Source organism: Malus domestica, chromosome 01 (assembly GCF_042453785.1).
Source record: "Malus domestica chromosome 01, GDT2T_hap1".
Taxonomy (NCBI): Eukaryota; Viridiplantae; Streptophyta; class Magnoliopsida; order Rosales; family Rosaceae; genus Malus; species Malus domestica.
In genome coordinates, this window is record NC_091661.1 from 22,422,902 (window position 1) to 22,434,028 (window position 11,127).

At 37.9% G+C, this 11,127-nt stretch overlaps 2 protein-coding genes and 1 non-coding gene across 3 annotated transcripts; 1 reads left to right on the forward strand and 2 right to left on the reverse strand.

Annotated features, from left to right (window-relative positions):
• Positions 1-1,831: 1,831 nt before the first annotated feature.
• On the reverse strand, positions 1,832-4,999 carry LOC139188828 (uncharacterized). Its single transcript, XM_070806715.1, has 2 exons — positions 4,434-4,999; positions 1,832-2,042 (listed from the first exon to the last, which is right to left on the reverse strand). Exons 1-2 carry the CDS (start codon positions 4,997-4,999, stop codon positions 1,832-1,834), a joined length of 777 nt encoding a protein of 258 aa, XP_070662816.1.
• Positions 5,000-6,777: 1,778 nt separating this feature from the next.
• Positions 6,778-6,849, reverse strand: TRNAP-AGG (transfer RNA proline (anticodon AGG)). Its single transcript has one exon. It is a non-coding gene; the product is annotated as a tRNA-Pro (tRNA).
• A 329-nt stretch (positions 6,850-7,178) lies between these two features.
• Positions 7,179-9,452, forward strand: LOC103432480 (uncharacterized). The gene is made up of 2 exons (XM_008370686.4): positions 7,179-7,447; positions 8,639-9,452. Exons 1-2 carry the CDS (start codon positions 7,375-7,377, stop codon positions 9,289-9,291), a joined length of 726 nt encoding a protein of 241 aa, XP_008368908.1. The 5' UTR covers positions 7,179-7,374; the 3' UTR covers positions 9,292-9,452.
• Positions 9,453-11,127: the final 1,675 nt, after the last annotated feature.

The window sequence follows — 11,127 nt, forward strand, 5'->3', positions numbered from 1 at the left end:
GTGTTTTCGCGGGGAGGGAGAGTAGCTGTCGTACTCGTCGTTGTACATGGAAAACTCGCAGAACGAGAGGGCGTCGTCTACGTCGTACGGGTCCTGCTGGACTGCACTGGTTTTGTTGTCGTCCATTTTTTGAGAACTGGGATTGGTGTGAGAAGGAAGGTACGGGGGAGCGGTTTTATATATGGCCGATGATGTTTGAAATTTGGTGAGAGAGAGGGAGAAAGAAAGGTTCTTTAAGCAAGGTGATTAGCTTAATTAATTATTATTTTCTTAATTTCGATTAAAAAAATATTATTTTATTCATGAGTTTCTAGAGGGAGGGGAGTTTGCTTTGGTGCCAAGGCTTTCTGGAAGAGGTGGATACTTTGATTTGGGATGAGCTACTAGAAGAGAGTAAACATTGGCTTTTTTTACCAATAATTAAATGAATTAACGTCGGATTACAAATTGGTTTGTTTGGTGCGGGAATTTGAAGGAATAAACGGAATCATAACATGGGGTCATTGGCTGCTCACGATTCTAATAATTTCATAATCCTAATATACATTTATCTGTATATTTGTATGTGACTTCTACATACAATTGCGGCAAACTAAAATAATGAGTAAAAAACACCGAATTACATAATGCTGCTTCTTTTATGCAACTTCTTATAGTTATTTGTAGGTTTCTTCTTTCTTTCTTTTGTCTTTTTTTTTTCTCCTATTTCTTGTGTGCGATCTTATGGTGCACAACAAATGTTTGATAAAAAGCCTCATTGATAGTCCTCGGCAAAAATCAGCAGTAGGCGACATAATTCGGCAGATAAACACCATAAGCTCTACAAAATGATCTAATGAAGTTTTTTTTTGTTGCCAAAATTATGATCCCATTATTATAAAATTTTGGCTCCGCCACTAAATCCACTAAATGAATGCGATTTTTGTTTCTTAGTTTTAGTGTGAGAATTCTTTGTCACGTAACAGTTAACGTGAGTTATCATCTAGTAAAAATATTAAATGGTTTATAACTTTTTCTTCATAATATAACTTTATGTAACACATGTAATAATCAAATTGAATTTCACTTGTCGCCTGACGGGAAAAGTTCTAACTTAAGTTTTTGAATATCCGGCAAAACTCCCTCTCTGCACGAGGGACATAAACAATTGAAGGCAAGACAAGATTAGCCTTTGAAAAAGTTCGAAAACACGGAACCAATACATAAAGATAAAGACTTTGCGGCGGAGATGAAGGCGGAGCTAAAATTAGGATTTGGGCTACGATTAGAGCAACTCCAGTGTAGGAGCCCTCCCCCCAAGCTATTCACTATTTAATCCACCTAGTGAACAATAACTGCTTTTAATGAATAGTGCATTCCCCTGGCAATTGTTTTTTGCATCTCCACCCCTGCAATGAATAGCCTTGGCAATTTGTAATAAAATATTAGTATTTTATTTATTTATAAAATAATACAAAATAATTTTTAATTGTTTTCCTTTTTCTTTTTTCCTATTCCTTTTCCATTTCATTTTTCCAAACTCAACCGACAACCATTCTTCATTTTTTTTCCAGAATACTCTTCATGTTTCCTAGTCCTCTGTCTCTCATTTCTCTCTCTCTCTCTCTCTCTCTCTCTCTCTCCCTCTCTCTCTCTCTCTCTTACGACGCAACCCCCCTCATTTCTGAAACCTCCCCCTCTCTCTCTAATCTCTCTCATTCTCTTGCATGCATCATCAGATCACAATTTGGGTGATCCACCATTGAAGCCGAGAAAATCAAATCAAATCCAATCATGACAGCCGTCGTGGCCACCGCCACAGACATTCTAAAGACTCTGACTTGCATCAAAATTATGGCCATTGCCCTCCTCTCCCTCCCCTTCTTCTCTTCCACCGCCACGTCCTCCGCTGCGCAGTCTCTGTCTCTCGCATCGCAGACGCCGGAATCGCATGCTCTGATTCCTCCGTCAGCTCCTTCTCCTCATCCACCGTGACCACCGCTGGAGCTGGAGAGGATGGGGATAGTGGATGAGATCGGCGCGATGTTGGAGGAGTTCGAGGCCTGACAGAAAAAAAAACATTAAAATAAGCGTCTCACGTCAGACCCACCTCAGGGTCTCGGGCCGGCGAGAATCGAAGGGCCTGGCGCTCGGGGGTGCTCGGGCTCCCTCGCCAGCCAACGCTGGACTTCCTCCCTCGGGCAATCAAGCCCTGTTCCGGAGCCTGTCCCTCGAGCGGGAGCTCCCGCTGGAGCTGCTCTTATGGGTGCGTAAGAAAGAAGAATATTTTATGCGACAAGGCGAAACTTGAGCACCAAAGACGTAACCAAAAAGGATATTTTGATTGCCAAGATAGCTCTGAAATGTCTTTGATGAATTTTGAGAAGGTTATGGAGCGGAAGTAATATCTATGGTAGCTTCTATAGAAATTCGAAAAACTGAGACTCCCTGTCTCTCATGGTTTAAGGAAAGTATGTAAATGCATAAGTATTGAAATGATCGTACCGAAATATATCAAATTGACTTTTTTGTACCGAACTATATTATAATGAATTTGTGTACCTAAATATTTGTATTGTGACAAAATATATTTATAATGAGCTAGTGTACCTAAATATCTGTACCGAAATATATTATAATGGATTAGTGTAGACTTAGAAAAAGAAAAATGGAACTAGATCCCCTCCTAAGCATAGGGTGGGGATCCTCCTGACCGGATCATCTGGGCCATTGAAATTTGATCCAACGGTTATAATAATTATAACTTTTAGAGGGCTCCCTGTTTGTAACCGTTAGATCAAATTTCAATGGCCCAGATGACACGGTCAGGATGAGGATCCGGTTCCAAGAAAAATCATAAAATTATCAAAAAGTAAAATTAAAATGACAAAGAATATAAATACTGGCATTTAAATAAAATCAAATGACTAAACGCAAGTGATCATTTTCCACAGTGATAGAAAGATATTGAGCTTTTGCATAACGACGAATGCTCGAACTCCGTCGATCAATGACTAATCTAACATCTAAGAGCATTTCTAAAGGAGATGTTAAAATCCTAGGTGGAATGCCATTATGCATATTTGATATCAAAAGTCTTTCCAACCAAAATGTTATTTGCTGATTGGATTTAAAGTCAAATTTGACTTCAATGTCAAATTTATTTTAATAGTGGATTCCTTATTCCACTAACATTTCAACTAATAAAAATTTTGTTTTAACATTTTTTAATAATTACAACCATTTGAAACTCTATTTAAATAATAAAATAATATTTGACAATTCTGTTGGAGAAGTACAAAATTTGACTTACGACTTCAGATTGCCACATCAACCATCAATTGTATTTTGACTTTTATAATTTGACATTTTGTTTGACAAAAGAACAATAAGGACTAAACTCAATTTTAAATCTTGTAGAGATATTAATCTAAATTTTATGAGTAAATTGTACAAATGGTCCCTCAATTTTAATCAAATTGGAGCAATGGTCCCTCAACTAAAAACTCATTACCTTTGGTCCCTCAACTTATCAAAACGTGCAGCTATGGTCCCTCAACTAAAAATTCATTATCATTGGTCCCTGAACTTTAATTCAAGTGGAGAAATGGTCCTTTAACTTTAACCCAATTGTAGCAATGGTCCTTCCAATATAACTCGTTTTGACAAATTTTTTGACATAGTTGACGAAAAGAACCATAATTATACACTTTGATGAGTTAATGGACCCTAATTATATAAATGGTCATTCCAACATAGCTTATTTTGACAAAATTTTGACAAAATTGATGAAAATGACTATAGCTACACATTTTGATAAGTTGAGGGACCAATGGTAATGGATTTTTAGTTGAGGGACCATTGCTCCAATTTGATTAAAGTTGAGGGACCATTTGTACAATTTACTCAAATTTTATTTAAGAATATAAATGATGGCATTTAAATTTAATGAGCATTCTCTCCAGATCCTCTTTATGAGGATCCTAGAGATTCTCAAATCGTGTCCATTCATCATACATTGTACGTTTAGTTTTTGTCAAATATTATTCATATTTATTTTTAAATAAAAATATTTAAAATGATTTTTGACTGTCCGATGTACAATGAACATACAAAATTTAAGGGTTTACAGAATCTTTACAAAGAGGATCTCCTCATTCATTTAAATTAGTAAACTTTAATGAAAAGCTCTCTGTACTGTTCACTTTAACGAAAAACCATATTTTTACACTAAAAAGTCAATCATAGTATTATTCACTTTACTTTTTATTTTATCCTTATATCCTTTTCATTAATTTTATTTTTAAATTATCCTTCGTAGTCCACGACATGGAACCCACTAATCCACGTCTTAAGTCCAAGTTCCCCACCCCCACCAAAGACGACCCATTCAGACACGTGGCACACAACCATGAGTCACCTTAGCCAATGCGCCTAACAAGTGGAACCGACACCTCAGCGGCCTCATCAGCCCCCAGTGCCCTTTCCCGGACCCACTCTTCCCACAGGCTACACTCGGTTGCTCTACGCTGCTTATCACCGGAAACATCGGCGCCGGAGCGCGCCGACTCTGCCGCTTCCTAATCTCATTCATGTCCATCTCCGGCTGGTACTTCACCAATCCTATGAACACCTTGTGCTTCCGCGAATTGCTCGACTGCTGGTGCGACCGGCAGGTCCCAAAAGCTGGCACCAACTCCGATCCCGGTGACCGGTGCGAGTAAGGGTGGGAGGGAGATGAAAACTTCAAGGATTCGGACCGGGAGAACAATGGGTTTTCGAATAGGGGCTCTTGGGTCCGAGGGGAAATGGGTTTTCCGCAAAAAAAGACGTCCATGGGGATGTATCTCCGGATCGGGTCGACCCGAAATTCAAAAAGGTCGTCCGGGGCGGAAGAATAAGAAGCGGAGGTTATTGGGTTCTCTTCCGATTCGCCATTGTCGTCGTACAGCGGGAGATCGCAGAGGGAAAGGGCATCTTCATCAACTTCTTGCTGCTGAAAATCTGAGAAAGTTTCCATCTTTGTGATCTGGGTAGTGGTGCGATTGATTTGTTTGTGTTGTTGGTTGCGTTTGGTGATTAGGGGAGAGCATCTGTGCGTGTATATATATGGGGTGGGAGTGGAGACGTAGCGTTGGTGGTGTTGGTTTTGGAGCTTCTGGATGAACAACAACTTGGTGACTTGAGATTTTATTGAAAAATAAGGGGAAAAGGGGATTAAAAGATGTATTAAATTAGAATTTAAGAGGATTTTAAAAGATACTTTCGAGTGGCAGATTTGATCGGATTAGTATAATCCAAATGGACTTTTTGAGGATTGTGGTGGATATTTTTGTAGATTTTTATGGATTTTCAGATATTTTGTTGTCATTCATCAAATTTCTTAAATGTTTCCTTTTAGACATTAAAAAACTAATGATTAAAGGCCAAGCAGCCACCAGCCTCGCGTTTCATCAGCAAATCACCGGCACAGTAAGATATTGGCGAATGCAATATGGTCGTATGCTAATTAGACCCAACACAGTAAGATATTATATAAGTATTTCAAGGGAGACCGGAAAGAGGAGGTGCCGGTGGTGGTGGTGGTGGTGCTGATAGGAGGGGTGAGCGGTGGGTGCCAGGGTGTAGGTTAGGTGAAAAGACGCCGGTAAGGTTTGGGTGGAGAGAGGAGGAGAATCCAATGAAATCTTTGGGGAATGGTGGGTTCTTCGTAAGATCAAATCTTCTGCAATGAGTATGGCTTATACGTGGATTCAATAATTGTCGGAGATGTGTTTATAAACTTAATTTTTCTGAATTTTGTTTTTATGAACTTAATATATGTCAAACAATAATTAGAACTACAGAAAAGTCATATTCATTTTAGATGCAGAAGATTTGATCTCGTTGTTTCTAACCCAAACATATGTATTTTTTATCCTATAATCTACTAAAATCCACAATTTAACGAAACATTGAAACCTACCTAGATTTGCATACAGATGCTTAAAATATACAAAAATATTATTCTTATCATTTGTTTGTACTATCATTTATTAAAAAGATGGTACAAATAGATGGTAAAAATAACACCACTAAAAAATCTTTAAAATCCCAAGAGTAATGTTAAACATACCATGTATTTGTACCATAATTTTATATCATCTCTTTAATAGAGATAGAGCCACAAACACATGTGGATACATTAGAGAGTGAATCCATTAGAGGGACGATATAAATACAAGAATAACATTTTTCGAAATCGTAATTGGCTACACATAAATTTATAAACTTAAAATTCTAATTGACTATCTTAAAATTTTAAATTTTTTCAAAATTCTAGTTTGACAACACCCTAGTAGTCCGAAATCCATCAAAATTCTAATTTAACACCACCCCGAAAGTCCAGAAAAGAAGTCAAAAGAGAAGAAAATGGTTAAATCCGACTAAAAAGAGAGAAAGATGAATTGGAATGTTGTTTGTCTAGAAGGACTAGAAAGCCCGGGGGCTAAGTGAACAAACTGAAAGCTTACTTTTAAGATCGTAATTGATTACACATAGATTTATAAACTTACTTTTAAAATATCGTTTAAATTTCTGATTGACTGCCTTAAAATTTTAAAATACTCTAGAACTATAATTTGACAACACCCCGGACGTTTGGAAGACCAGTCAAAACAGAAGAAAATGGCCAAAACCTAGGAAAAAGAGAGAAGATGAATTGGGTTGTTGTTTGTCTAGAAGGACTAGAAAGCCTGGCAGCATGGTGAAAAACCCAACAGCAGGAAGATATTAAAAGAAAAAAAAATGGAAAGAAAGGGGGCATTCCGAGAATTGAACTCGGGACCTCTCGCACCCTAAGCGAGAATCATACCACTAGACCAAATGCCCACTTATGCTTCGTAAGTTCAGTTTATTTAATTTCACTACAGTTAATTTCGTAACTTCGTTTTTATGAATGAAATTATTTAACTTAAGGCTAGTTTGAATGTGTTTTTAAAATAACTAGAAGTGCTTTTAGAAAAAAATGTTTTTTGGTTCCAAGTTATGTGCTTATTCTAGGAAGCAAAGTTTTTTTCCATAAGTTACTTGCATTTACTAAGAATTAACTCCAAATACATTTTCACCAAAAACGCTTTTAGTCATTTTAAAAATACATTCAAACGATCTCTAACTTATTAAACTTCACAAGGGCCCTTTAAAATTGGTTATTGTGAAGTTTTAAATGGATGCCACATTGTAACACCGCCTGAAATTTGGGTGGTTAAGTGTAAATAATTTAGGTGAGTTCGTAATGTCATGAAATTGGAAAAGTTGAAGTCCATTTGTGCAATTTTATCTTTTTGGGTCAGATTTCTTTAGAGGTGTTAAACCCTGAAAATTGGTTTTCTTGGTAGCTCGGAATCGGATCAAAAAATGACGAGAGCGGCTCTCCTTCAGTTGCTGCGATCACAGTCCAGACACCTCGCATCCTCAAGCTTCCGCTCAGGTTCTTCTTCCTCCCCCCCCCCCCTCCTCTCTCTCTCTCTCTTAAATTTCTCTACCGATTTGGGGTTTAGGGTTTAAGATCTCTCTCTATCTCTCAATTTCATTTTTCATTTCAATTTAATCGAAATAAATGAAGCATACGAAGGACCCAAAGTGCATGCTCTACCCAATTGACCACTTCAAAAGAATCAGAACAAGCTCAATTTCCCCATGTTTATTTCTGATTTCAGAGACCATTTTCTGGATCTTCTTCTACTAAATTAGTAAATTTGGTAAAAAGTTACACACTTTTGGCTTGGCTTCTGGTTTTGGCAAATTCCAAACGGGTTTGTTGGCACCCAATTGAGGTTTTTGCTATTTTCTGGGAACCCTTATTCCTAATTCAAAGTGTTTTTCGTGTTCCCCACGTGCATGTTTTCTAGAAATTGGACCGCTTTCGGTCTAGGTAGCCGAATTACTATGTTGGAGTGTATTACTGCTAGGTTCTAACACAGTTTTGGATATGGTGACTGTCGATGCTGTTCTGCTGGCAATCTTCAGTTTCCCTTTTTAACTTTTTCTACTATTGTATCAAATGGTAACTTTAGTTTTCGATTAGTAATTGATAATGGTTCGTGGAGAAAGCTTCCGTGATAATCATATGATTGATCGCGGTTATTAATCTGCTTTCTTCTCCTTCAAATGAAGCTTATGTGAATGTAGGGAACAGAATCCATCTTCACTCTCTTGAAACATGGAGAGAGTGGAGCATAGAAATCAAAAACGGGTCCACATTTTATTAAGATCTCCGGAGACTCCCATAGATTCTCATAGTTAGGTGCTTCAAGTTAGTGAAGTGTTGTAGTAGTGCCGAAGCCCTATGTTTTATACATTGTTAATGTTGAGCCGTTTGCATAGCAAAGTTGTATTTGATATGGTAAAAGTGTAACTTCTGTGATCCTTGGAAGCTAGATCAAGTTCTACCCATGAGATTCTGATATCATTGTTTTAGTAATTTGCATTGTCTTTAATGCGTGCTCACCTGAAAATCCCCCTCTTTCTCTCTAACTCGCTTGTTATTTCTTTTGCATGTTCCTCACCTTTCCAATTCTTTTGTTCTTAATTATTTTTCTATCCAAAACTCCATCTTCCATCTTTTGTTTTTCCTCTCCTTTTATTTATATCCGTCACTATTACTGATGGCCTTCTTCAGGTTATCAGCCGTGCAGGTCTGCAGCATGGGCTGCTAGTCTGAACACTAAACTGGGTTTCAACTCTGGCTTCGAGATCAATGCTTCACAGAAACGATGGGCTTCTCGTGCCACAACAAGAGAAGATGATGGCAAAATCAGCATTGGACCACGCAGGGGTGGCGAAATTGGGGAAGATGAAAAGGACTCTGGGGTTGTTTACTATGGCCCAATCTCATCTACTATCAAGAAAGTGAAACTTCTCTCGCTGTCGACCTGCTGCCTTTCTGTATCTCTAGGCCCTGTGATAACCTTTATGACATCTCCTGGTATGAATGTGATCTTGAAGGGTGCAGTGGCATCTTCAGTGATATTCTTGAGTGCTTCTACCACAGCCGCTCTTCACTGGTTCGTGACCCCATACATTCACAAGCTCAAGTGGAAGCCTGGTTCAGACAGTTTTGAGGTGGAAATGATGTCATGGCTTGCAACATTCATTCCGAGGACTATTAAATTTTCTGATATCCGGCCAGCAGAAACCAACAGGCCTTTTGTGACTTTTAAGGCCAATGGAAACTTTTACTTCGTGGACGCAGATCATTGTCATAACAAGGCTTTGCTAGCAAGACTGACCCCGCAGAAAGAAACTCGTGAGTCGGCTTTTAAGAACTTATGATCATGTGACTCCTAGTCTCGGAAGTTTTGCTCGTTGTGGCTGAATTATGTTATAGAAATCATGTATTGCAATGAGATTTTGTGGCACGTACCACTTTTTTTTTAGACACCGACACTGGTTTCGGGTACTTTGGATTAGAGAAATAATTGACATTTGCTTAATATGATTAGTGTGCTCTGCAAACCCCATCCCCATATCTGAAGCATTGTTCTAAGTTTCTTGTATTTTGTTTGATATTTTTGGTGGATTATAAGAGCATGCTTAAAGAGTTCGTCTGCTTGCACAAGTTCAGCATTCTACACTGCAGACTGCAGAGAGATCCCTTAGGATGCAATCTTGCACACTAAATCTGAGAAATCTCCATTAATTTCTTCTTTTGCTTCTGCAAGTTTAGGACCAGAAAGCCTTATGCGGTAGCTCAATTTTTTTTTCCTTCATTTTTTATGTTTTGGTTTTTCATTTGATTCGAGTATTTATATCTGACAAAAAACAATGATTATATATTTAAGTGATGGAGCAGCCATATCACCAGTAGTGGGGCCATACCCATGCCACGTTAGAGTTTTAACCGATTTATTAACATAATCTACAAAAATTGGCAAAGTGAAACAAAAATTGAGTTAATTGGCGAAATTTGAGTTTCAGTGGCAAGACAAAATCAAAGTAAAGTTACATGGTTGTAGCAAAAAATAAGCTACAAAAGAAAAAAGATCCTACATTTTCAATTACTTCTACTCAACTAAGATTTTTTACACGTGTAATGTAATTTTGAAAGCTACGGGCACCCGATGATTAGTATGGTTTCACTTAAATCCTCACCTTACATAAAGGACAACCAGAATGACCTGAAGCTCTAAGTTCAGTGAAGAACCAGACTCGTCAGTGACAAGAAGATCTGATATGTTGTCGCATAACCCAAAGTTCTTACACCTCCAAAGAGATTTACGATGATGTCGTAGAACCCAAAAGTTTCATAGTTGCAAGCAGATTGACGATGATGTGAGCAACCAGAATTTTCTCTTTGAGGCACAAAGAGAGTCATATATTGAAAATTCACGCAACTTGGATTTTCTCGTCGAGGTATAGACTAATGGTATAATTCAACCGACCGTCAAACTGAAAGGTTGAATTAGATTTATTTGGGAATAATTATTCATGTGTGATGATATCATCATCAATATGGGCCATACTGTCCTCGAAGTCATCAAGCCAGGCTGCGAAGAACAACTTAACCTGTTAGAATATGATCACGATAACATGATTTTTACGATACGTGTAATCTGTTGGAAAATATTATTATTTTGGTTTATTTGAATGTTTGGTTTTTTGGCTTTAACCCATTAGAATTAGGTTTTGTTAGAAATTAGGGTTAGTTTATTACAAATAGGATGTTTTGTTATTCATTAGAGAATAAGAAGTCATTCACAATGTAGCCTCTTAGGTTATATAGCCGTCATGATAATCTTTCGTTTACTTAATAAAATTATATTAGTTTATATTTAGTTTGTTCGTTTGTTCATTGCGTACTCTGATATTCAACTTGGTATCAGAGCAGGTTAACTTGGAATTAATCTGTTTTGGGGTTGATATCGATTTGTTTGTCTTTGTCTGTTCAATATCAGTTATGTTGTTAAAAAAAAAAAAAGGGTTGAATTTGTTTGCTTGGGAGGGCCGAGGCACACTGTGCTGAGCCCAGAACCCTAGTTCGAGACCACTGCAACACCAGATCGATTCCGCTCATACCCACATCACCACCCACACTTCACTGCCTGCCTAAACCTTCCGCTGTATCGTCACCCAGCCACCAGCCTTCGTACCAGGTTTGCATCGTCGCAC